At 38.0% G+C, this 27532-nt stretch overlaps 1 protein-coding gene across 2 annotated transcripts; it reads right to left on the reverse strand.

The window, feature by feature from the left end:
• Window positions 1-917: 917 nt before the first annotated feature.
• Window positions 918-27532, reverse strand: mark4a (MAP/microtubule affinity-regulating kinase 4a). Of its 2 annotated transcripts, XM_073839638.1 has the most exons (18): window positions 26893-27532; window positions 22846-23043; window positions 20674-20727; window positions 17314-17362; window positions 17132-17197; window positions 16832-16902; window positions 16640-16696; window positions 15900-16136; window positions 14029-14148; window positions 13682-13781; window positions 13414-13523; window positions 13096-13270; window positions 12808-13019; window positions 10614-10717; window positions 10230-10514; window positions 7609-7691; window positions 7154-7198; window positions 4559-4764 (listed from the first exon to the last, which is right to left on the reverse strand). In XM_073839638.1, the coding sequence occupies exons 1-18, from the start codon at window positions 26941-26943 to the stop codon at window positions 4700-4702; spliced, it is 2082 nt and encodes a 693-aa protein (XP_073695739.1). In that variant the 5' UTR covers window positions 26944-27532; the 3' UTR covers window positions 4559-4699. The 2 variants fall into 2 exon arrangements, with proteins under 2 accessions (XP_073695738.1, XP_073695739.1); XM_073839637.1 differs by lacking the exon at window positions 7609-7691 and having other exon boundaries at window positions 918-4764.

Raw genomic sequence — 27532 nt, forward strand, 5'->3', positions numbered from 1 at the left:
TTTTAATTCACAACATAGAGGCCAAGAACCACTGACGCAAATCGCTTATCCACCTTATTCTTCAGTGCGGGACACTATGGGCCTATGGGTGAGACTTCAAGCCACTACAAGCCACTGTGGTCATAATTAAGATAATACGTTAAAATAATATAGTAAGACACCAATTTGCAATATCAAGCTGTTTTGTACAGCCAAAAATAGCTGGACGCTAAGACTGGAAGCCAGACCCATAAAATTTACAAATGCCCGTGCCTGCTCTAACAGGAAAAATAAGGTGGATACCGAGGTAGTTTGCCACCATTGACAAGTTATAGCTGTTAATGATATTTGGAGTGCAATATTTGAACAGAAGAGTAAAAATTACAGTTATTTTCGTTAGTTACGGCTCGTTCGCTCTAGGAGGCAAATCAGTGCATCAACCGGCCGTATCAATCATCATCAATCGGCCATATTGGCGGCACTGAATGTAAACAATGCCACTGAACCAAATGAAAATTTTATATTTAGCTGATTATTGCTGCTGAAGATAGTCAATTATTGTCATGTTTTGGGCTATACTAATTGGTCAGACTTGAATAAACATTTTGTATACTACAGACTGGCAAAAGTTATAACAAATCAAGGAGAAGAGTGAAAAAACTGTCTGAGGAACAAATAAAAAAGCATTTGTGGTTGGTCAAACTGAACCAGGATTTCCAATTAAGGCAAGAATCTTGACTTTGTTCTTATCATTTCCGGGCAGGTAGGTGAAATATTAGACTAATATCTTAATTAATACTGCTCATACATATCTTTACCACCTATTAACTTTCATTTGTCAAAATATTGTGCCCAGTCAACAAATAAAAATACCCATAAAAGCAGAGGGAAAAATTTCCCTGGATAAAAATGATGCAATAATTGAGCACAAGCAAAGATGCCAACATCAGTGAAGTTTATTTCTCTCAAGATCTTTTGTTTCCATTTTAATATTTGGCCAGAGGTGCAAACACCTCTGGGGAAAAAAAAATTGACTTTCTGCAAACAGCATCAAGGTTTGAATTTCTCTGTCTCTCTCTTGATCTCTCTCTCTCTATATATATATAGTTTGTCCACCTGACTTCTCTCTTGTCATATTGCATATTAGCTAAATGCATCATGAGAAACCCAATGTCATAGCAGACAGTTTACGTCACAGACAGCACAACACTGAACTGGAGGGATTTACCATTCAGATGTGACGTGGCCGACTCACGATTCTCACTAATACTCTCTTTTTTTAATGCCTTGGACATTAAAAATCTCATTCATACCGACACACTTTCACTCCAGGTCAAGTATGGCTGCCAGAGCAAAAGTCTGCCCTAATCCTCTCGCACAAACATTTCCTACCAGCAGAGAGAGGGAGGCAGGGCAACAGAGTAGCGCAATACACAGACGCACACATTCACACATACATGCACACGCATACACGCTCTCTCTCCCTCGAATTCTTTCGCCCGTTCTGTTATTTCACACTTGTCTTCACACTTTCTCCATCCTTGCTCTGAATCATGCAGGATTGCAGGTTAGTGTTTCACTTCAGCACACATAGAAACGTCTGGAGAGCTAGCAGAGGGGTCTCTGCTCTAGCTATAATTTAACCTGGAGTTCTAAGATACTGTATATACTATACTCACAATATTATCATCAGTATCATAATCTTTATATACAGCCAGAGTCTGACTGATATAAACCATGTATTTTTTTTTTCTCCCAAGATAATTATTCTAGAAAATAAATTAAGTACCTGTGCAAATATACACAAATCGAAGTGTTCACATTTAAGACATTGGCGCCTTCCGGTGGCCAAACGTGGGTACAGACCCACAGAGCCATAGGATGCAGCTGATTCAAGTCAACATGAGTGCACAGAGGTCTTAATGGACATCGAACAGATACAGATCTCAGCAGTCCAAACCAGATAGTCCAGGACGTCCAGTCCTTACCCTGTTCAGTTTCAAACAGGAAGCTTCTCCACAACAGGAGTCCAGTCACAGAGCAGACAAAACTATGACACAAGGATTTCCAGTGATTCAGCAATCGGACGAGGAGAAACTGGGTGTCTTTGCGAATGTGTGGCACAAAGGCAGAGAATAAAATGAATGAGACAACAAAAAGTGGATGGATGAAGAGATGGCAGACTTTCAACGTGGTCTGGGGGCTCACTGTGTGGCTAGAGGTCAAAGGTGACACGCCACAGTGATTGCTGTGGGGTTGGTCATCACAACTATACTTTTAATCATCTCAAAGCATTTGACGTACTTGCTGTAGACAATCAAAATCCAGAACCAAGCTTGTTTTCTGTACCACAAACATAGAGAAAGTGGAATATAATCCTTTAGTATCTACGACATTTTACACAATAGCACAATGACTCCCCAATCAAAACTTAACAGACCAACCATATTAAACCAACCTGTTTATCCGAACTGAACTAGCCAAGAAGTGTCCTATACACCTTCCTGACTAAAAAAACTTTGAAGTACCTGCTCAGTTTCTCACTGTCTACAGGCTGGCAGCACCAACAGGGCCGAAGCATGGCTTTACACTAAGATAGAAACAACTTCTAAACGTGACAGTAACATCTATTGCTATTGCACAATTATCACCACTCACAGGTACATTTTGATTCACTCGGTTGTGAATCGCTGCTTATTTTATGCTTGCCAAATTGACACCTATTGCAAAGTTAGGCCTTGTTATACAACAAATGACCAGAACTGGTTTGGTCAAAAAGCAAGCCAAGAGTATTATTTGAAAAAACAAATCTATTTCTACTCATGAAAAATAATCTTAAGCAGCGTGTATCTTTTCTTCCGGTGTCAAACCTGCACAAGAAATCCATGTTAAGTCAATAATAAGATGCTTCCACATCTGTTAAAGAGGCAAACTAAAAACCATCATGAGCTGCAGAGAAAACATGGCCAGTCCATGACACAATGTCTGGTCCAATCTTAAACTGCATCTCTGTTTATGTTACACAGCATTGTTAAGACGTTGCAGTGGAAACTGAGTCATATATAATGCTATGTTATCATAAGATTGCAAGTGTAACTGACTTTGAATCAAAAAAACTACTCTTTTCAAAAGCCCTGTTGGTGCATTTGCCCCTAAAATATATTCTAGCAGTAAGAGAACTGAACTTCTTCCTGCATTCCTGCATGAAAACATCCTGCATTTTAGATATCTGGTGATTTTTAAGTAAAATCTGATTAGTTAAGGAATTAAAAGATTTTTAGATAGCAATATAGTCTCACATTTTAATGAAAAACACACTTTTCTATTCATTTTCAATACTGGAAGTGGAGAAAAAACCCTTTTTTATTTTTCCACTAAATACATGAATTTTTTTTTTTGTTTGATTATTAAATAAATAGGTATTTTTCAGATATCTACAATGCAGGAAATGTGACTTTAATAACACTGAACACTAAAACCATCTTTGCAGTAACCTCAACTCCACTCTGACAAGGTAAAGGGAGAGGGAACTATTTGCAAAGGATCATTGAATAGGAGCTGAAATAAAGAATTAATATCTAGAACCAACCAATCACAGAGCCTGTTCGCGAGGGGTCAGGGAAAGTCATTTGGCATTAAATGTCTCTTCTAAATTAAAATTGGTAGGAAGTAAGTAAACTGGCACTATACATCAGAAAAACATTTTCTAGGGAACAAACTTTAGCTTGGACGATCTCAAAAACAAAGCGTGGATGATTGGCTTGCAGCCTGATCAAATTTGCGGTCGCCAGCGATGTAGATTTGGGTGGGCACCGTGAAGCTATGATGAAGTTAGGATAGGTTTGCCAACTTCACATTTGTGCATATAGTTCATTGGCAGCTACAGTTCTACATTGTCAATGACTCAATGCTTTTGACTCAGTATTAAGAAATGTAAGACACATTAAATCACAAAAACATAAAAATTATGACCCGTTTAAAATGTCAAGACTTGTCGAAAACATACAAAAGTGGTTAAAAAAAAGAGTGACATCAATTATTGAAGTAAGAATTTCATGACTAGAATGAGAATAAAAATACTAAACTGGATTCAATCCAGATTCAGTGAATGAGGCTGCTCAGAGTGTGTGTGTGTGTGTGTGTGTGTGTGTGTGTGTGTGTGTCCATGTTAAGAAGTGCTCAGGTTTATGTTGTGCATGGAAGGGGTGTGCTTGTTTTTGTACTTTAGAGATTTCCATATTGTCAGGGTTGAGTGTCCCTTGCTTTTAAGGTGACTGTGTTTGTTTACCTGTATGTGTGTTTCGTTTCAGTGTGTTGACTGGAGGGGGGATCAGATGTTGTTTTAAGTCTATAACACATAAGTGGGTGGGTCAACGTCAGTTCGCTATAACGACGGATATAGTGAGGGGACGTCTCAGAGTCAAGTGTCCTCCCCCGTCCCCTCAGAGCTCCACCTCTTTAGAGATCTGCGATGCGATGTGCCTGAAGGCGAGGGGGGCCCCCCAAAGGCGTGTGTAGCGTACTCCGTTTGCCTCTGCGGGACCCACACTCAGTTGGCACACCTCAGCTTGGAAAGCGACCTTTGACCCTGCCGCCCCATGACTGCAGCACAGCAGAAACGGGCCAGCGTGCCGGACCTGGCAGCCGCATCCCCTCGCCGCCTCACGCAAGGCCAGTACCACTTCTGCAGGGGCCCGGGGGGGACGGGAGAGATGACCCCTTACATCCCACCCCCCTCCCCCGCTCCAGGGCTCGGACGCTTTCTGATCCCCAGATAAATGGCCACTACGAAAGAGAAAGAGAGTATGAAGAGAAACACCAACACTGACAGAGATTTCATTCTATTTTAGTGTCTATTTTATTCTAGTGTATTTACATAATTTTATAATTTTAGTTTTATTATTATTACTATTATTTATTATTACTATTTTTTTATGTGAAAGGGAAAATGTCAGTAGCACCATACTCATGTGTCATGGTACTCTCTTAAGTATGCATCAAAGACGGACACGGAAGAGAAGAAATTATTCAACAAAGTCATTTTTTTTTCTTTGCGCACAAAAAGTATCCTTGTGGTTTCATAAAATTCAGGTTGAACCACTGATGTCACATGGACTATTTTATCAATGTCCTTACTTCCTTTGTGGGCCTTGAACGTGCTAGTTGTGTTGGTGGTAAAAAAAGCTCTCGGATTTCAAAATATTTCAAAATATTTTCATTTGTGTTCCAAAGATGAACGAAGGTCTTATGGGTTTGGAATGAATCAGAATTAATTTTGACAGCAAATTTTAATTTAGTCTTAGTCGCAGTAGTTGTAGTAACATTTTAGTCATCTGAATTATTTAGTTTTAGTCTAGTTTTAGTTGACTAAATATCATAAGATTTTAGTCAACAAAATCCACAGTAGATTTAGTTGGGTAAAATCTAATGGGTTTATTTACAGTGTAATGCATTTATTAAGCATTTCTCTAAAATTACTATAGGTTTGATATTAAGGTTGTATCATGACAGACACAGGTTGAACTGCTGTGACAAGCAACATGCCTTTATATTAAAATTAAATGAAACCACTTCTTATAAAGAAACAAGAACATGGTCTTCTTTTGAATGAAATGCCAATGGATATATTATATATAGGCTAATTTTGCATTCTTCATAAGAACTTGTTTACCACATTCTTCATTCTTTCAAGCAGACATATTTATTTATATAAATAAATTTGGGTTAATCTTTATAAGGGCTACTAAAGGGATTCAGTCAAGAGCAGTGAGTGATTTTCTGTCTTTCTTTTGTTGCTTGATTAACATCAATGCCACAGACAATAGCAACTAAATTAGGCTGCTGTCCCTTAAAAAAACGAATGTACGGATGCAATGTACTAATAAACGTCTGATATTCTCCCAACTGTTTACATTCACCTAAGACGTAACCGAGTGTGTTTACGTGAATGCTAAATCTAAATTATCCACAGCTTAATAAGACAAAGCGACGGTTCAAGTTTTTATTCTTCTATCATTGCAATCTGTCGATAGGGTGGCTATACATGTCATTTTTACAGGACACATCCTGGCCAGGAATTCTACATTTGGCTTCGTTTCCTGTTTTCAATCTTTCTGAAGATAATGATCAAAAGTAGTTTGACCAATAGTGTGCAGGCAGTGTACATAATCAACCACTCGTGGCGTGTGAGAAGGTGGGATCTACAGAGAACGGTCAAAGCGATGCAAATACACGTACATATTAGATGTGTTCATTTGTTCATTCATTCAAGCACTCTCCACAGATCAATCGTTGTATGACATCAAAGTATTGGAAGAGTGAGTCAAAAGCACAAGGAGCCGTCTGCTCTCTATAGCTCTCATGGATGTCATACAACAATTGGTCTCTGCCTGGCAAAAAAAACAAATCCTGGATATTTTAGGCAATATGGAAGTCCTGGTCAGGACATGGGCCCGTAAAAATGGCAAGTATGGTCACCCTATCTGTTGACAAAGTACATTCTTAAAGTTGACATAAAAATCTAATTCATCATTTTGCATCAATCTGATGATCTAAATCTATTTTGTAGATGCATGTTATAGATCTTACTGTGAAAAATGTATCCATGTATGCTTCATTTTTAAAGGGATAGTTCACCCAAAACTGAAAATTCTGTCATTAATTATGCACCCTCATGTCATTCCAAACCTGTAAGACCTTCGTTCATCTTCGGAACACAAATTAAGATATTTTTGATGAAATCCGAGAGCTTTCTGACCCTGCATACACAGCAACGCAAAATGTTGCAAGGCAACGTTCAAGGCCGTTCAAGGCCCAAAAAGGTAGTAAGGACGATGTTAAAATAGTCCATCAGTGGTTCAACCGTAATTTTACGTAGCTACGAGAATACTTTTTGTGTGCAAAGAAAACTAAAATAATGACTTTATTCAACAATTTCTTCTTCTCCATTTCAGTCTTCGAAGCACAGGAGAGTACCAGGATGTTTGCGTGTAATTCTGCTGATGCAGGAGCTGGCGTTCTGACGTCTTATGGGTTTGGAACAGCATGAGGGTGAGTAATTAATGACAGAATTTTCATTTTTGGGTGAACTGTGTCTTTAAAAAGAAATTGACCCATAATGTTTAATCAGTGGTCCATTCTTGATTCTAACATGTAGAATCATACGAGGACTTACCCTGTGACCGAAGATCTGCTGACTCCCTCAGATTCATTTGTGACCCTGTAAAGAATCACATTTTTAGATCGGATGCATTACCCCAACAGTGTCTGATCCATGCAACATAACTCCACCAAAACCAACAAAGAAAAAAATGCAATCACACATTTCTGGATCTCTCAGTCCTGTCCACCAATATATACTGCTAGCAGGTCAGTATAACTGGCAGACCAATACTGACCTGATTACGATGCATAATGGCTCATATAGAATAAAAACTTGTGCATGTTCCTAGATGCATGCAAGCCGATAAGAGCATGCACCATCATCCAGCCTTTCCTCACCCTCACATTCTGTTTACCAGACACACGTTCTGCAAAGGAGACTGCATGCAGACAGGCATGCCATGTGCAGGGACAGACGAACGTGCAGTGGCAACAGACAGGCAAATAGAGGCAGGCAGGGGAACTTACTAACTGTTTTGGATCCCTGTGGAAGAGTACAACCCGACACTGATTTATTAGAGCCCTGGCGTTTAGAGGGGTCAAGATTGACCCTAGGAGAGAGAAAGACACAATGAGGAGAGTAAGAGAAAAAGAGAAGTCACAGAAAGACTGATTGATAGCGAGAGAAAATGTAATTGAGAGAAAGAAAGGTAACAGAAATAAGAGCAAAGAGGGACAGACTAGGAAAGGTACACATTTGTATGCTTGGAAAGTTTGAAAAAGAGAGGCAATAAGCTAAGGAATGATGAATGTATGAAGCGTGACTGTAAAACCAACTTTTAAGCTGAAAGAATTCCCCAGTGGGACCCCAGTGTTATTGGACAGGCAGCACTCCGGCACTTTTTTAAAGGATTTTTTTCGAATGTGACATAACCCATATAATATAACTTCAAGCTGCATTTTTGGTTGAGAATGAAAATCGAGTTGACGTCAGTATTTGATGTCAGTATTTGACGTTGATTTAGCGTTGGATTTTGGTTACACAACATACAAAAAAACTAAATATCAACGTCAGCTGACGTTGGACATTGGTATTGGACTTCAAATTAACGTTGACATTGGATGTTGAATTGACATTGAATTTTGGTCACACAACATCACAACTGAAATTTAACCAAATATCATTAAGTCTATGCATTTATTTGTTGGAAGAATGTGTCCATCAAAAGCTTATTTACAAATTTAACCATATAAGTATTGCCTAAAACCAAACCTCTTCAGTCATCCATTTTCAATTTCCACTGACAGTATTGAGAGTGACCTTTGGCAAAGTGTTGTGTGTTTGTCTAATGACTTGATAAAGTTGATACTTGATACTTTACATTTATGCAAATGAGCAGTGACATAATGTGATAATTACTAATAAGAATGAAGATAGCTATACTGCCCTCCAAAGGCAAAGTGCAGTAACTACGCGAACACTAAATGCCTTTAAAGTTTTTACAACAGCTAGTCAAACATGTTGAAACTTTCGTTTCTCTGAACATTTCTCTGAACATTTCTCTGAAACTGGACAAAATTAAACCAGGAGACTTTGCCACAAGGCAAAACAGTTGTCACAAAGTCCATTTTAAGCCTTAACTCAATTTTGACCAAATGTGTAGTTACTGTGCTTTGCCTTTGGAGGACAGTATAGTTCAGTATAGGTAAAACCGGGTGATGCACAGATTTTTTTTTAATGTTTAAAGTTAAGGTTAAGCAAAAAATGGAAAACATAAATAACATTTGGGTAATTGGGTAACTGAATTTAACATGTTGTCCAGGTTGGCGTGATTTTGGGTGATAAATTAAATCAGTGGTAGTAAAGTTCATAGACAACAAGCTGCCTCTTTATATTTTAACCAAGCATATCTTACCTATCGCTACTTTAGCATCCATTTTGGTCATGGTGAATTGCGTCCACAATGTTGGCATATTTGCAGCTTAGGGAAGTGATTTAGAATAACTTTTAGCTTCTCTGTATATATCAATATTTTTGGCTCTCCAAAACAATTTTACCCAAACTTTTATTTTTTTATATATAGATTTTTTTATTTTATTTTCGGGCCAAATAATTTTGTTTGTCAAAATTTATGTGCATCACTAAAGTTAATGTTACTGTGATTTTACTCTGTTCTATATAAATTAGGCTATTTCCTATTTTCCTATTTCCAGATGATGAAGTACGGTATATGTCTTTGAATGTGAAAAGACTGAAAGCTGTGTGACTGCTTGTAGGTTCTACATTTCAATAATATATTGTAAAAAATCATCAGGAAATAAAGAAAAAAAATCTCAGCTATTAATCAGGGTTGGTGGCAAAATTGGCACCAAAATGAACAAAAATGCCCATAAATTCAAGTCATTTTATATTGTTTTCTATATCAATATTAGTATTAGTATAATAATAAGGTGATTATAAAAATTGCCTTGGAAATAAATTCCAGGGGGCACATATTGCCCCTTAATGGAAAAGTTCATTTCTGACCCTGGACCACAACCAGTGTTATAAATTGAGCTTCTTAAGAGCAATTCATGCCAAGAATGGTATTTTCCAGATCTTTGAACTGGAAGGTCCAGTCACATTTACTGTTGTTTGGCAAAATGTATAATTTATCATGACAAAATATGACGAATGATACACAAATAACAACTACAAAACTAATATCTATTCTACTAGATAGCAAACTAACTGCTTTCCAAAGAGTCTTTCTTACTGATCATGTTATAATCTTGAAATGTAGTGTTGTTCACAATATCAGAATGAGCAACCTCCTCCGCACATCCATCGTATGGACGTACTTCTGTTCCTCATATTGTTATATTGAGCACTGTGATGTCTCTATAAGGTGTCTTTTTAACTACAGCCATATTGAGCATTACAGTTTTTTCCATTAATTCTTCATCTTGTTCCTATGATATGATCATTATACACTGCTGGATCTAGCAGCACAAATGCCTGATATTGAGCAATGACTTGTCAGTGTAAAAGGAGCTTTAGAGACCAACATTTTTAATGCTTTACATGATTTTCAGATTTTTTATCAATTGCATGATAATGCATCATCAGTGGTTATTTTAATTTATCCGATAAGAGTCTTTCCTCTTACCTGCGTGTGAGTTTGGAGGTGAGTTTGCTAAACAGGTTCGAAGTGGCCCGGGTGCGGACATTGGGCGGCAGGGCTCCGGCATCATGGCTGAGGGTGGGCGACGTGGGCGGAGGTCCATAGGTGGGCGGGACACGGTCACGGAGCTGACCCCCGTGGAAGGTGCTCCGGATGGTGGATCCACGTGTCAGACGACAGCGCTCACCTGAGGAAGAGGAGGAGGAGGCTCCCGCTCCGACAATACTGAGAGTGGAGGGAGAGGTGGGAGGGAGGCGGTGAGACAGGGAGCTGAGAAGAGACAGAAACAGTCAGAAACAGAAACAATGCACTGGGATATGCAGCACAGTGACAGAGTGTATCTGTGTTTGTGAATGTATGGGTTGTCACCTGTTGTCTTTGCCGTTCTGCAGCAGTGAGTGTCGCTCAGTGCTAGAACGATCTGTACATACATATGTGTTTCTGCGGGTCATAGTACTTCCTGGGATATTGTTCTACAACAAAGATGGGACACAACATAAAAAAATTTAGCGTGTATAATCTATCTATCTATCTATCTATCTATCTATCTATCTATCTATATATACAGTATATAAAGATCCCTATATACATATAATCTTTGTTAAATTTCTGAAGCACAGTATAAAAAAATTAAATTAGATATTTGAAAAGAACTCAAATCAAATTTAGAACAGTTAAAGGTACCCTTCCAGTTACTGGTGTTAATCTGGCCTCTGGTGCTAATTTTCTTAATTATATGTCAAACCCTAGCTAATTTAACTGCCTGCATTCCTCCAATTTTCACTGAGATTGCAAAATGGCGGGCTGCTCTAAGGTAACTGAAACCCTGCAACAGGAGGTGGTCCAGATGAAGACCAAAGAGATGACCCTTTTAGCCACTGCAAGAGAAGTTGTTCACTCCAAATCTGTGATTTCTCAAATATTGCAGGTTTACAATGACGCTAAATCATTCAAATCCCCCCAAAAAGCTGGTCATCCACATAAGACAAATGCATGAGACAACAGGAAAGTGCAGAGACTCTTAATGGGGAATCGGTTCAACACTGCAGCTGGAATTGCTTCCCAGTTCAGTGCTAAACAGGGTAAGGATCTGTCTTGGCAAGTTTAAGAGAAGTCAGACTGAAAGCACACTCTGCAGTGATCAAGCCTCTCATCAGCAGAAAGAATCAAAAGGCTAAGCTCATTTTTGCTGAGGAGCATGTTGTGTGGAGAGAGGAGAACTGGTCCAAAGTTCACTTTAATGATGAGAGCAAATTAAATTTATTTGGGTCTGATGGGAAACATTTTGTTTGGCATCAAACTGAGGAAAGACTGAAGCCCAAGTGTGTAAAGAAGTCAGTGAAAGGTGGAGGCAGAATTGTCATGGTTTGGGGGATGTTTTCTGCAGCAGGAGTTGGGTCTCTTATAAAGTTACATGGCAGGGTGAATGCAAATGTTTATCAAAACCTACGTGAAACCTACGGCGCCTCAAGCACCCATTGCAAACGTTGCAGTCTGTTCATTATAAGAATAAAATACAGTCAATCAAATATAGAAACACTAGTAAAATTAAATAGTGTGTACTGCGTAGTACAATCCGTGCCGTTCAGCCTGAGCTCGGGCCAGACACATATTTGCTCATGTAAGGATTATGTTTATTAAGCGTGTTAAGTACAACTCCTGGTTTAGTTTAGCATTCAAATACATCACAAATATGGACACATTTAATTGGTTAATGCCGAATGAGAGAGGTAGGCTGCGTGAGAACAAAGCTGTTTGCTTTCAGTTTCGCTTTCACCCTAATTCGTTTTGGCTTGTTTAGCAAATTATATTCTTCATTCTTGTTTTGTTCTGAAAACCGTTTAAAATAGCCTATAGGCTATTTATTGCTTTATTTACCGGTGTTATTTATGAATGTATTAATGCGGTTTGTGCTTATCCATGTTTAACCTAAACTACAACGTAACATTAATAGACATACCGGTAGGCCTACCTAAATATGTTTTTATAATATTATGCTAGCTATCCCCCACTGAATGTATAATGAGCAGCAATAAACTTAGATTTTGACTTTTTATAATCTGTGGATATTTTGATGAAAGTAACTCAAAAGTAACTCAAAATTAGTGTAACGCATTACAATTTAGAGACAGTAATATTGTAATGTAACTAATTACTTTTAAAAGACAGTAACTAGTAATATATAATGTATTACATTTTGGAAGTAACTTGCCCAACACTGCTACCCACTACACTACTACAGCTACCAAACTATGAGTGGAAGAAGAGAGGACCAAGATCACACCAGCGCAGTCTGAGAAACTAGTGACGTTCTGTGGCCGCAGATGTGTCGAAATCATTCAAAGCAAGGGTCTCTACACCTCCTATTAATTTCTGACAGCTGTAACCCTGTAAAATTTTAGCTGTAATGTTTTTTTGTGCTACAGTGGTTACTGTTTTCTAATTTTGATCACTGTTTTTCACAAAATAAAGGTGAAGTATTTATAGATAGTTCTCTAATTTTGATCTCTACTGTATATATAAATTAATGAAACAATGATCTAGATAGAGAAACTTCTCTCACAGTGGTGGCGGTCATCTCCTTGCGTCGATCAGGTATCTCAGCTTTATTGGGGTTGTTGGCGGTGCTGACCATTGGACTAGACGGTGGTAGGGTCCGACTGCCCATTACGCTACAGCTGGCCTTCCTCGGCGGCATGCGGCTCTCACGCAGCTCACGGTCTCCGCCGCTGGTCGGGCTACGCTTAGGGTGCATCACAGGCATGCTGGGACCACCTGCAGAAGAAACAAATAATTATTATAATCATTCACAATTTCACCATTTAAGAGTTTAAGCTGAAGTGTCTCGTACAGAAGTCACTGTGCCGTCGCTGGCGGTGGTAGGTAGAGGCGCTGCGCTGAGTCTTGCTGTGTGAGGATGAGGAAGATGATGAAGAAGAGGAGTGTTTGTTGGTTCCGTTGGTAATTGGACTCGGACGCACCCGCGGCAAAGTCATACTGCCACTAACTCGTGACTCAGCGCCATCCTATGACCAGATGCCAATTAAGAAAATTAGTAAAAATAAACTGTAAGAATCCAGGTTTGTTGTGCGCCATGATGGCAAACAAGTAGTATTTTCAAGTAACTGGTATATAGTAACACAATGCGTGTGTGTGTGCAATGTATTACCTCAGTCTTCAGGCCCAACAATAGATATGTAGCTGTGACTTCATTATATTTCTGATTGAGTAAAGAGTCTTTAATCTCTTCTGTAGTAAAACCCATCCCGACCATGATCTCTGGAAAGACAAAGAAATCAGAGAACAGAGATGAATATTAACAAACAGAGCCAGTCTCTTCATTCTAAGGATAATTTGAACGCAACAGTAAAATAATAATAGTAGCAAAGTACATAGTAAAACACTTTAACCAGTTTCCTACTGGTCTACATGCTCACCGATGCGGTTGGCATCACTGTAGTCTTCCGCTGGCTCAATGTGGGGCTTTAACTCATCGGCCTCATACCCTGCATTCATCCACTTATCCTTCATCACTTGCTGTGGAGGAAATACCAGCATCTTGATTACACAGAAACTTCCCATCTCAGTCATTTAAATGTATTGACTTCATAACTCAAATCACAAGCGAATAAATAGTTTTAGCAATTTCCAGCAAATGTATGCTTTATGCATTCTATAGCACAGAAACTTTACAGATATATAACTCAGCACAGAGGCATCATGTAATGTATCTGGTGCAGGATTTGGTATGGCGGAGTGTATCTACGTATCTACAAGTATGTACCTCTAGAGTGCAACGTTTGCTGGGATTGAGCACAAGAAACCTGCGCAGAATCCCTTCACAGTCTGTGGACATGTAGAAGGGCACACGGTACTTCCCCCTCAACACTCGCTCACGCAGCTCCTGGAAAGCACATGCACCAGCAAAATGTGTGACAAACAGTTATCAGTTTGGTCTTAAAGGAGAAGTCCGGTATGATATTGACCTAAAGTGTGTTGAATCATGATACCGAGTGTGAACTTACCCTTCATAGCTCATCTCGGCTTGTCGACTGCAGTCCGAAATCTGGCATTAGTTAGCCGATGCTAACAACAGGTTGTCAATGAGGGTGAATACGGCATCGGACTAGCCATGTAAATAAATCACTGTTTTACACCATTTACAAGGCACAAAGTAGCTCCACACTTCATTGGTAGACTTCCAAGGGCTCTGACATTTAAAACGAGACATTGAGAAAAGCACCGGTAGTTTATTTACAAGAAGATTTATACAGACATTCCCCCTAGTAAAATTACCGGCCGCCGCCATCTTGAATTTAGTCACGATAAGTCGAGTGACGAGCAGGAAGGAAACTACAACCTGATAAGTTGATAACCTGATAAGTTCCTTCCTGCTCGACACTCGACTTATCGTGACTAAATTCAAGATGGCGGCGGCCATCTGAGTTCTCAATGTCTCGTTTTAAATGTCAGGGCCCTTGGAAGTCTACCAATGAAGTGTGGAGCTACTTTGTACCTCGTAAATGGCATAAAACAGTGATTTATTTACATGGCTACTCCGATGCCCTATTCACCCTCATTGACAACCTGTTGTTAGCGTCGGCTAACTAACCCCAGATTTCGGACTGCGGGACACAAACCGAGATGAGATATGCAAGGTACGTTCACACTCGGTATCATGATTCAATACACTTTAGGTCAATATCACACCGGACTTCTCCTTTAAGACAGTAAGTCACCACAGAAGAGCCTTTTAAGTCCCTCAATACTGCTTTATAGCAGAACTGAATTGTGTTTGCATCATTGAAACATTTTCCTGTTTAAAGGGGACATCGGATGCCGATTTTCCACAAGTTGGTATGATGGTATGACATACTTTGGTTAAATTCCTCATTGGTTGTGTAAAACACCCTTTTTCCTTGTCAAAAACAGCTCTGTTCACAGCGAGCTATTTCGGTGAATATCTCTTTAAATGATAATGAACTACTGCTTACTCCACTCCTCTTGTCCATTGCTTTGTGTATTTGGTACAAAACTAATCCACTGCGTCCTTAGTGGCTCTGATGTTAGGAGAAAAGAAAGACTTTTACATCCAACTACATCCAAAAGTCACTTTTACATCCAACTACAAAACTGCTGCACTGCTGCTTACAAGACATTGTTGTCGCTACAGCTGCTCAAGTGTGGAGAAAATGCCGGGACAGCATACAAAAGGCATGAAATATGCTAATATGGGACAGTTCGTCTGTGGTCACGGACAGGACAGGAGAAAATCAAAATGGCTTGATAACTGTTTAGGTTTTTGGGGTTTACAAAACTGAATGAATGGATATTTATCATTGTAAGGTGGTTGTGTCCACACGCTGCTTAGACACATTTATATGTAAATGCCATGTAAAAGTCAATTTTGTATCTGATGTCCCCTTTAACACTGTAAAGCTACTTTGACACAATCTGTACTGTATAAAGCACTATATAAATAAATAAAAGTGACTTGACTTGTATTTTGTTATAAATACCAATGTAACTGGTATCAGTTTATCAACTCAGTATCACAATACTGCAATAAGATACTGCATTGATTCTTTCCCACACTCCAGTGAGTAGGGTGTGAAGAGTCTGGAATGGATCATAGTGGGTGTAGGAATAGAGTACCTTGAGGTTCTGTCCATCAAAAGGAAGTGACCCGCTGACCAGCGTGTACAGGATCACCCCCAGGCTCCAGATGTCCACCTCTGGCCCGTCATACTTTTTTCCTTGAAACAACTCTGGAGCTGCGTAAGGTGGGGAACCGCAGAAGGTGTCCAACTTATTCCCCAACGTAAACTCATTACTAAAGCCAAAGTCTGCTATCTTTATGTTAGCATCTGCATCCAATAGCAAATTCTCTGCCTATAATGACAGAAATAGCAAAGGAGAGAGAAATAATTATGCTGTACAGAAGGAGAGGTAAAACAAGGAGAAAAAACAAGACAGAAAGTGATACAAACACATACTACAATATATATATATTTGGAGGAAATCAATTTTTTTGTGGAAACCAGACAAAAATACACATTTGTTATCATTTAATGATTATTATTTTTACTTTTTTTTTTTTTTTTTTTGCAATGTAAAGATTAGGGATGCACCGATACCACTTTTTCCTGTACTCGCCCAATTCCGATACTTTTATTTTTGGTATTTGCCGATTCTGAGTACCGATACCGATCTACCGATCTGTAGTCTCCTAGACATGCTGTCAACCAGGTTCATGCAAACCTGAACTTATAATTTTTTTCACAGGGATTTTAACGAGTATGAGTACGAGTACGAGTACAAGAGCCAAGTATCGGGCCCGTTACAGATACCAGTATCGGTATCGGTGCATCCCTAGTAAAGACTCCAGTTCGTACCTTCAGATCTCTGTGAACTATATTCTTCTGATGACAGTAATGAACAGCTGACACAATCTGAAACAAACAAAAAAAATACAACCTAGTTAAAGCACATTAATGCTAAAACTGTAAAACAGAGGCTCAAATTGATGCAATACCTTCATTTTTAATCCTGCACTATGTGCTGTAGTGATAAAGTAAATGTCTCACCTGTCTGAATTTGGCTCTAGCCTCTATTTCTTTCATTCTCCCATGAGACACGAGGTAATCAAACACCTCACCTGGAAAACCAAATCACACATGAATAATATCCCAAACATCACAGATGCATCTATAAATATTATGTTGAGCAAGTCTTTTTGCATTATGTTGCAGCTCTGGAGAGACACTTCATTACACAAATATGCACTGTATTGTTAACACACCCCTCACACCATAAAGTATTTCCAAGCCCACATTAGTATTAAACAAAGTTATACTCCATACTCCAGTATGTACATCAGAGCTCACCTCCACTTGCATATTCCATCACAAGATAAAGCGTCTTCTCTGTTTCAATAACCTCAAAGAGTTGGACTGTAATATATAAGAGTAGATGATTTGATACTTTTAGTAAGCTTACATTTAAACAGCATTAGCTAATTTTTTAATGCAATTAAGGCATGCATTTATTACATTTTGGTGCATCTTACCAATGTTGGGGTGACGGAGAGTTTTCATGATCCGCACCTCTCTGAACAGCTGCAAGAGAAGAGAGAAAGAAAGAAAAAGAGAGTGATGTGACTCTTCAGTTATTATCAAGTATAATTTTATTAATATATTCTCAGAATATACTGATATTCTTCATCAACATCAACAATTATCAACATGAAGCCTTCATGTAGTACAGCAATATCCAGACACAATATTTTTATACTTCTGTACGAAGTACCCAAATATACAATCCCTGTTGCTGTGGAAACCCCAGGATGGAATCTTGCACCTGCATCTGCCCCATAATACATCTCACAAACATGTGTTCAGAAGTAATGGCTTTGATACACCCCTCATTTCTTTAATTCGCCTTATCAGATGTTATACATTCACACATAGAGTTGAAAATGTAAAGATTAAATCAACTCTGTCTTCTAGCCCATAAATATCTAATCAAACATTTGGGAGGAGCTTGTAAAGCTAATCCTGTCAATCAAATCACAAGAATATATGAGCAGCTGTTTTCCTACGAGGGTTACTGAGGCTTGTCGATTCATAAGCCAATCATATTACACTTCTGTTTTTATCACACTGCCTCAATGTCTCATTATGACTAAGCACATTGCTTTCATTGAAAAACTGCTATTGTTAGTTTAAAGTCAGCATGAAATAGAAATCCACACGATAAATCATGTTATTGATCTTATTGTGAATGATTCGTCCACACATATGTTGTTTTAACCTTGTAATGTATAATTAAAATATCATAACTTGATAAACGGATGACATATGTTGGACTTCTTAAACACCACCCCTTTCTTACAACTTCAAGCTTGCATTCAGATCGGCCTTCATCAAATCATAACAGACATACAGAACAAAGTGACCACCCTATTTTTTTTTCTTTTTGGTACTCAGTTTGTACATTGTTACTTTAAGTAGAATAAACATGTTTAACACTGTTTCGTTGACATACGAGCTCATAAGTGTTTGAATAAACTGCTAAAACATGCAAATCAAAAGACCAAAAGATCAAAAAAGAGATACTGCTGACACAGCCACAGAAATGAATGCTGTGAGCTGTGAGTTTTAAATTTATTTTATATTACTTATATATTAAAGCACTATCTACTGTAGGAACTATCATCTAGCATTCATGACATGGGACAAAACTCAGCTTTTCCCTATGTGAAGGGCAAACATTCTGACAACTAACAGCTCATATCATCCATATGAGTAATCAAAAAGCCATACGTGACTTATGTTCAATAAGGGTGGTTTACGGTTTGTGTACAGTTAACTGTGTGTGTTACAGAGCTGGGATTGAATCACAGTGGGGCATTCTGGGCCTGTGGAGAACCGCAGCTGTCGACCTCTCCTCTCCAACACATACACTAAGCACACCAACAAATGATGCATTTTAAAAACAAAACTCCCTATGGCCAGATTTAAAAATAAGGTAACTAAATACTGCTAGAAATACTGATATAGATATTTTGTGTGGAAAAAATTAAATGCCTGAACTCACACAGCAATGCCCTCTATCTAATCAGTTACTACATTTCATATGGTCAGCTCAGGGTCAATGCTGAGATGTGACATAGTTGTGTGTGCTGAGATTTAATGTAAAATCCATCAAGATGAATAAAAAGCACCGATTTCACATGAGTGTTCAAAGTCAGAAGCATATCATCCATAGCTTTGTCAATAATCAATAAATATCTTGATGTATGCTCAAACTCAGTGCTATGTTTGAGTGGTGGGCTTCAGTGGGAGGAATGAAGGCCGGTGATAATCTATTATGAGACCGATGAGTCACTGTAGGAGAGAGAGCAAACTGAACAGCGACACTAAACACTAACAGCACACACATATTGCTGCAAGTCTTCCAAGAGCCTCATACTCTTTTAAATCAACATACTGAGATATATATATATATGTGTGTGTGTGTGACCCTGGACCACAAAACCAGTCATAAGGTTAAATTTGACAAAACTGAGATTTATACATCATATGAAAGCTCAATAAATAAACTTTCTATTGATGTATGGTTTGTTAGGATAGGACAATATTTGGCTGAGATACATCTATTTGAAATCAGAAATCTGAGGATGCAAAAAAATCAAAAAGACTGAGAAAATCACCTTTAAAGTTGTCCAAATTAGGTTCTTAACAATGCATATTACAAATCAAAAATTACATTTTGATATGTTTACAGTTGGAATTTTACAAAAAATCTTCATGGAACATGATCTTTACTTAATTTCTTAATGATTTTTGGCATAAAAGAAAAATCAAAAATTTTGACCCATGCAATGTATTTTTGGCTATTGCTACAAATATACCCCAGCGACTTAAGACTGGTTTTGTGGTCCAGGGTCACATATATATATATATATATATATATATATATATATACACACACACACACACACACACACACACACACACTGTCTCTCTCTCTTATTATTTTCTGGACACTGGGTGATGTTTATGTACAATGTCGATATTTTTTCCTTTATGCTAACCATGTTAAAATGACATTATTGCTTTTGTGGCATTGTGACAGTTGTCTTAAAGGGGTCATCGGATGTCCATTTTCCACAAGTTCATATGATTTCTTAGGGTCTTAATGAAAAGTCCATAATATACTTTGGTTAAAACAATAAAAATTGTTAAGTAGTGTAGTGCTCACCCTGCCCCTCTCTGCCTGGCCTGTTTACTTTAGCCACATTTAGCCGCAAAACTTGCCAACAAGCACATTATTAAGAAAGGCCATTTGCAAAGACGCATAAAAACCCCTTATACTGACTTCTGCTGTGGGTGAAGCTGCATCAGTAACGATTTGCACGAACATAGACGCATATGTAGATCGGAATCGGCGCTTTCCTTTAAAAAACGAAAGTAATGTTAATCCTCTGCATCTTCAGCGACTCAGATATCGGGAGTAAATGACGACTTCTATGTTCATTATTACATCCAACAACAGAACACCTCAATCGCTCAGTCTGAGGCATTCTTGTCTTCCCCTGCACCTGAGTCACACATTGGAGATCGGAGTCGGACTGTTTCAGCTCGGTGAGGGCGGGTCTAAGGTAAGGCGCTCATGCCAATCAACTATCATGGGAGCGGCCTCTGTCGTGTTTCATCACACCGACAAGAAGCTGAGAATGACCTGATTTTAAAAAGGGGATATTACTTTTAAAGATGAAAAAAATCCACTGGGTGGATTTTTATCAGTGTATGGTGGTATACACAAACTGCCAACACACATTAATGTTCAAACAACATGTAAAAGTTAGTTTTGCATCCGACAATGATTTCTTAATAAAGAAAAATGTCCTGAAAACGGGTCTTACCTTTTGTAGGCTGGTTGGGTTCAACTGAGTCTTGTCGATAATCTTTATTGCAACCTAAATATACAATGCACAATTAGTGATTTAAGCTCCAAAACATAAATTTTCTTTTATGCCAGATAGATAGTCCATCAAGAAAAAAAAAAATTGATTGTTGAGATCAAACCAGATATTGTGTCATCTGACATTCATTAGCAGATGCTTTTATCAAAAGAAACTTGCTAGAAAGGGAAACCAGTTTAAACAATTATTAGTTTTGAAATTTTTTTTTGAATATGTACACTACTGTTCAAAATGTATTTTATTAAAAATACAGTATAAAAAAATATTATTGCTGTGTTGGCAAAGCTAAATTATCAGCAGCCATTTCTCCAGTCTTCTGTGATCTTATTCTAATATGCTAATTCGGTGCCCAAAAACATTTCTTATTAATAATATTACAAACAGTGTTGTCAATGCTGAAAACAGCTGTGGTGCTAAATATTTTTGTAAATTATTTTATTTTTTCCAAGATTCTTTGGTTAATAGAAAGTTCAAAAAACAACATTTGTGACCTTGGACCAAAAAAAAAAAAACAGTCATAATGGTCAGTTTATACATTTTTATTGATTTATACATCAATAAATGAAAGAAGCTGAATAAATAAGCTTTCCATTGCTGTATGGTTTGTTAGGATAGGACAATATTTGGCTGAAATACAACTATTTGAAAATCTGGAATCTGAGGGTGCAAAAAAAATCACAATTTTAACAAAATCTAGTATAATGTTGTCCAAAAAAAGTTCTTAGCAATGCATATTACTTATTAAAAATCATATAAAAACTTTTTAATCAAATTAAGTTTTGATATATTTATGGTAGGAAATGTACAAAATATCCTCATGGAACATGAGCTTTACTTAAAAAAAATATCCTAATGATTTTTTGCATAAAAGAAAAATCGATCATTTTGACCCATACAATGTATTGTTGACTATTGCCACAAATATGCTACTTACGACTGGTTTTGTGGTCCAAGGTCACATTTATTTGAAACACAATTTACATTTCTATTATAGATTTCTTGACTGTCACTTTTGATTAATGTAATGCATTCTTGCTGAATAAAAGTATTTATTGCTTTCAAAAGGAAATCCTACTGACCTTACACTTTTGAAAAGTAGTGTATTTGACTCCATTATTAAAATACACAGAAGAAAAATAAGAAAATATCATAATATATATATTATGAAGAAAAATCTGTGTTAGGATTTTGAAAGTACTCCTTGCTTCAGAATTGTATTTATTTACAGGATTCAACAAATTTAAAAATTCAGGTAGTATAACCAAATCTATTTATTAAATGCAATGTGTACAGAACCAAACTGTTAATGCAGTGATGTCATTAAAAGTGCATCTATGTCTCTTTTCTTCTAGTGTGGCGCTAGTCAGAGACAGAGCCATGTGTCTTGACTCATTCGCAAATTCACATGCCAGTCTGTCTCTCTCCACCGTAGCTGCTCCCACCAGCCATGTGGTCTAAAGGTTCAACCAGAGCACATGCTGTTAGTAGCAGCTTTAAGAGCATAAACAAAACACTCTGTTGAAGGGTATTTTATATTAGAATGTGTATCTGATCACTAATATTACTTTGGTCAAAAAAGACAGCACAAAACTTTTAGCATCCATGTGGTTATGTCAACCCTCATGAGTCTGGGAGTGACAACTGTATTCCATATACAAACACAACTATAATCTACAGGGTTCCCATCTGCATTTAAATGCAGTTGTCACTCCCAAAAGTGTATATGTGGCTGTAGACTACCACACATAAGTTCACTATTATTGGTCCAAGAGTATTTAAACTCTATATTACGTATTTCAATACAATACATTTTAGAACTTTAAATGCTGGCATGATCCTTCAAACATCACAATTTATCACTGTCCAAGATTATTAAAGCTTGCTGTTGCCCACTAAGAAGTCCACCTAAAATCACACTGTATCAGCTTTGGTTTATAAAAAGTAAGTGTGGGTGTGGAAATTTTCACACTTAAGTTGGACCACTTTAAAAATATACCACCCAAAGTATTACAGCTCACAAGCGCTTTGATGAGAATGAGACACAATACAGCAGCTCCTGCTTTAACATCTTATCACACGCTTCTGGTTTTACCTATGTAAACTTTCTCTCACCTCTTTGCCCGTGAGGATGTGGCGGGCAAGTTTGACTTTGGCAAAGTTGCCCTTGCCGATGGTTTTAAGGAGCCGGTAGTTTCCGATGTGTGGCAGCTCATCTGAGCAAGAGGCCATGGAGTTACGACATCTCGCACCCAGTGAACGACTCGACACATTCGTCCCTTTCTCTGAACGACTCGCCACCAGAGACGCATGCTAGACAGAAAGACAGACAAAGAGAAAATGCATTAAGATTAATCAAGTTCGGTTTGGAAAAAAATGGACTGGACTAAACTGGAGGATACATGTTGATGCGGAAGCAAACAGAAAGAAGAAAAAAAAAGCCTTAAAGAAAGAAACCTGCATGTGACTCTAGCCAGACCAAAGGAATAAGTAATTAGCTCAGATCACAGAAATTGCATGTTTAATTTAATGAAAAATGTAATTTAATTGTAGAGTAGAAGAGTTCGGACAGTAAGAAATAAACTAAATAAAAGAGTTTCAAGAAACTGTAGTGAAAAAGACTAATGCTACAGCACTGACAAGGGTTGCCAGGTTTTCACAACAAAACCCGTGCAAATTGCTACTCAAAACTAACCCACTTATGTTTTGGTGTGGGGTCCCCTGGTAAAAATTGTGTTATTGTCATTGCTTAAACCCACAGACATGAAAAACACCCGCGGCAACAGTGTTAAAGTATTCCACTTCTGCGGGAAAAACACAGACTTGGCAACACTGGCTCTAACCAACTGTACAAGATTTAAGAATTAAATCCTCATTTACTGAATAAGCTTCTACTTTACACATAAGCTTCTACTTTATCTAGCAATTAGTATTTATTTATTTATTTAAATTGATTGATTGGTTAAACTATATTGACAGCATTACTGAAAAATACAATGTTCACTAACTAAGGGCCAAAACTGTGACATTTAATTAGCACTTCTCCGATGACATATTTTGACCATTTCAGCGTCTATTTCGTGCAAACAACATGGATGCGCTAGTCAGGAAATACTTCACCCTGACCAGAAAGGATGCTAATATGTAAAATTTGTTTGGCTGAAATATCAACAGATGGTTTACTGCTGAAGAACTTTGTTTTGTTAAATTTCGAACATTTGTTACAACTGGTTATCACCTAAGAACACAACACGCTGGAAAGCATTCACTGGAAGTTCAATCACCAAATTTGCTCAATTTAAATAACCAAACTTTATTTTCCATTTTGGTTTTAAGGCTAAATAAAGTGCTTATAGTTTTGAGTGCTTTTAGGTGTCTAAATTTATTCAGAAATACATAAATGTAATGGGAAATTTAGATAATTCAGCTTGCTTATAAACATAGATTTTCATTTCATTTTCAGATTGTTAATGTGATGATGGTATACAAGAGTGTGTGGGAAAACTGAGGTCAGCATTGGTGTGTGAGTAATGCTGCCCTATAATACAGGATTAACTTACTTTGCCATGGGGGTTTTAGTCTGTCGCCGCTAAAACTAAACTTTCTATTTAGATTAGCACATTTAAACCTGACTGAGCCCTGAACACTCAGGCTAACATCTGGTAAAGTTTCCTGAACGGGCTCCAACTGTCCCCATAAGAGGGGATATGAAGGAGCTTGCACAGAAATCAAAACATGCCCAGGTCCCCATCTGCACCGCTGACCACAGGATTACAGCTCAGGGATTGAATAAATTACTCACGATGCCCTGCCCTACTCTTGCTGAACTTGCTGAACAAAATATGCCAAACTGCATATACTGTGTACTAGCACTCCTATTTTATTTTAGTTTTTTTTTTTTATTATTATAAAAAATAAATATCATAGACTGTTCCTATGAAAAGAGTCTCTTTGGAGAAATAAATCCAGGAGAGAGCATAGGTTGATGTTAAGTAATCGTAATTAATTTTTTGCTCAATAATTGGACAGTAATTGTTTCTAATGTGGATGTCTGTAAAAATAAATTTACATGGCACCTCAGTGATAAAACTAATGGATTTGGATGACAATTTATTCACAGTGGAGAAGTGAGTTCTGTGATCCCACAAAATAAAATTAATTGTCTGCTAAATAAAATTAATTTGAGAAATATCGTTGTTCTGCAGTGGTCAAAAAGGGATTTAAACATTACATTTTTAATTGATTTCTTATTGTAAACTCACATCAGAGATGTGAATTCGGACGGCAATTAAATTACCACACAACCTTGGTGTTTGTCAAGAAACAGTAGGTAATTCGGCCGGGGATTTTTACGTGGGTGGTGAAAGAAAAACACAGACATTCTGGATTCAGATGGCAATAAAATCACAGACTATCCCCTATAAATGGTGGTAATCACTTTTGTCCCCATAAGAAACAATTACCGTTCGAATCAATCTATAGATGTATCCTTCTCTGTGATATCCCAGAATGCTGTGCTTGTTTTAGGAGTTGTTCTAAAGAACAACAATGGTGTCTGAAGGAATTTTTTAATTAAAGGCAACATTGATAAAAATAGGACATGGTTCTTGAGCAATCAGCATATTACAATGACTTCTAAAGGATCATTACACTGAAGATTCTAAAGTGGCTGCTGAAAATAAAGCTTTGCAATAAAAAAAAGAAAAGAAAAATAATTTAAACTGTAATAATATTACTGTTTTACTGTATTTTTTTAATTAAATAAGCAGTCTCTGTAAGCAAAAGAGACTTCTTTCACAAACATTAACAAATCTATATGTGACCCTGGACCACAAAACCAGTCTTAAGTCTTAAGTAGCACGGGTATATCTGTAGCAATAGCCAAAAATACATTGTATGAGGTCAAAATTATCTATCATTTTTCTTTTATGCCAAAGATCATTGGGGTATTAAGTAAAAATCGTGTTCCATGAAGATATTTTATTAATTTCCTACCGTAAATATATCAATGTAATTTTTGATTAGTAATATGCATTGCTAGGAACTTCATTTGGACAACTTTAAAGGCAATTTTTCAGTATTTTGATTTTTCTGCATCTTCAGATTCCAGATTTTCAAATAGTTGTATCTCAGCCAAATATTGTCCTATCAAAACATACATCAATATAAAGCTTATTTATTCCACTTTCAGATAATGTGTAAATCTCAAGTTCAAAAAAATGACCCTTATGACTGCTTTTATGGTCCAGGGTCACATATATAAAAAGAATTTTGAGGCAGACAAAGCTGCATTCCCAGTTCTTATGACATCAAAAACCTGGTCCAATTATAAAAAAAAAACATTTGGTTAGCTTAACATACTCTAATGAATTACTTAAAACATTTAGCTTGGTGCTTACTTTGCAGTGAGTAAAAATATTTGAAATATATTTATTTACCATTTATTAACCATCACATGACTGTTTTTTTTTTCAATGCTGTTACAATCAACTGTAAGTGGTTTTAGTTTACTAATTTACTGAAGCAACACTAAATACATTAGCAAACACAAATCTAGATTGGTTCATGAACCACAGTGCAATTTGCTGTCGCAGAACTAGTAGGCCACTATAACAGCCAGTGCGTCTGTTTATGGATCGCGCTACCGTTCGCGAACGGCAGATCACAGCTAACGCTACAACTTCACTTCACCCTCCCTAGATGATTCCGGTGGCCTGAACGGTTATATTCATTTTCTAAGGTGCAGAGACAGAGTGTTTCCTTGATTTTCTCCCGCAAATTCTGCCAATGAAGCAAAACCGCTCTCTGGGAGAGAAGCGCGCATGGCGGCCGTGCGCAGATGATGCGCTGATGTGTACACTATGCGGATGGCCTGCGCTCTACTGCCTTTGCGTTTCGCAGCGCTTCTACTGCTGCTTTGCACATTCAAGGATGCGGCCCATTTTGCCAAAGAACCTGCTACGCGTACATGGGCCACTGTATCCTGCCTCTCCATCCTCCCATGAACGATAGCAGGCAATGAATTGCTAAAATTCAATCCCGGCTGCAAAAATGACCGTGCACCTGACGTTAAATACTGGGCGTTGTAGGATACGAGTGGAAACGAGGCGCTGGGATGATATATTGCAACAATAATAATTCATTTGAAATGATGATACTTACATGATCTGTGCTCCGGTCGTTCGCAGACGGTAAAGCAGACCGAGAGGACATTTTCCCTGAGATTGCACACGATTAAAGAGGAATAACGCGAACAGTATTTACAGATTTAATCTCCCCCGGTAAACGCAGCCCACATCGGCTGTGCTGCTGCAGCTGGGGCTGTGCTTCTCTCACACCGCCTGCTCGATAAAGCCTGCGTCTGTCATGGCAGCGGCAACAGCAGTCCGCAAATCTCACAGATGTCCTCGAGACAGCTGCATAATTTTTTTCTGCGATGCAAACCGTAACGATCAAACGAGTCGGTTGACGACGAAAACGCAAGCGCGGCGGTATATATGTGCTAAAACAGAGTAATGCTTGGCCGAAGCCCAACGATTTTGTAGCGACTCGCTACCCCCCGCCTCATCTCCGCGAGCAAAACAAATACGGCTCCGACAACCCCGTCCTCTTTTCTCATAATAATACCGAGGATCTCTCCGCTCCCCTGTACCGTTCACCCTCGCGCGCGCTCGCTCTCTTCTCGCATCTGCTTGTCATGGGAGAACAGAAGCTTTGGCCGGTGACGAGGCCGAGACCCGTTCACATCCTAAAGCAGCCGTTATATTCCAGCGGCGGATATGTGAGATGCGCCACTGCTGCC

The sequence above is a fragment of the Garra rufa genome, chromosome 5, assembly GCF_049309525.1.
Source record: "Garra rufa chromosome 5, GarRuf1.0, whole genome shotgun sequence".
Taxonomy (NCBI): Eukaryota; Metazoa; Chordata; class Actinopteri; order Cypriniformes; family Cyprinidae; genus Garra; species Garra rufa.

Excerpts from the sequence above, each read along its gene's own strand:
- mark4a (XM_073839637.1), bottom strand. The coding sequence starts at position 26,943 with ATGTCCTCTCGGTCTGCTTTACCGTCTGCGAACGACCGGAGCACAGAT. Across the intron at positions 10,718-12,807 it reads AGGAGATGACCGCCACCACT|AACAATATCCCAGGAAGTAC; the intron begins GTGAGAGAAGTT and ends TCTTTGTTGTAG. Across the intron at positions 7,199-10,229 it reads ACCTCCAAACTCACACGCAG|GGTCACAAATGAATCTGAGG; the intron begins GTAAGAGGAAAG and ends GATTCTTTACAG.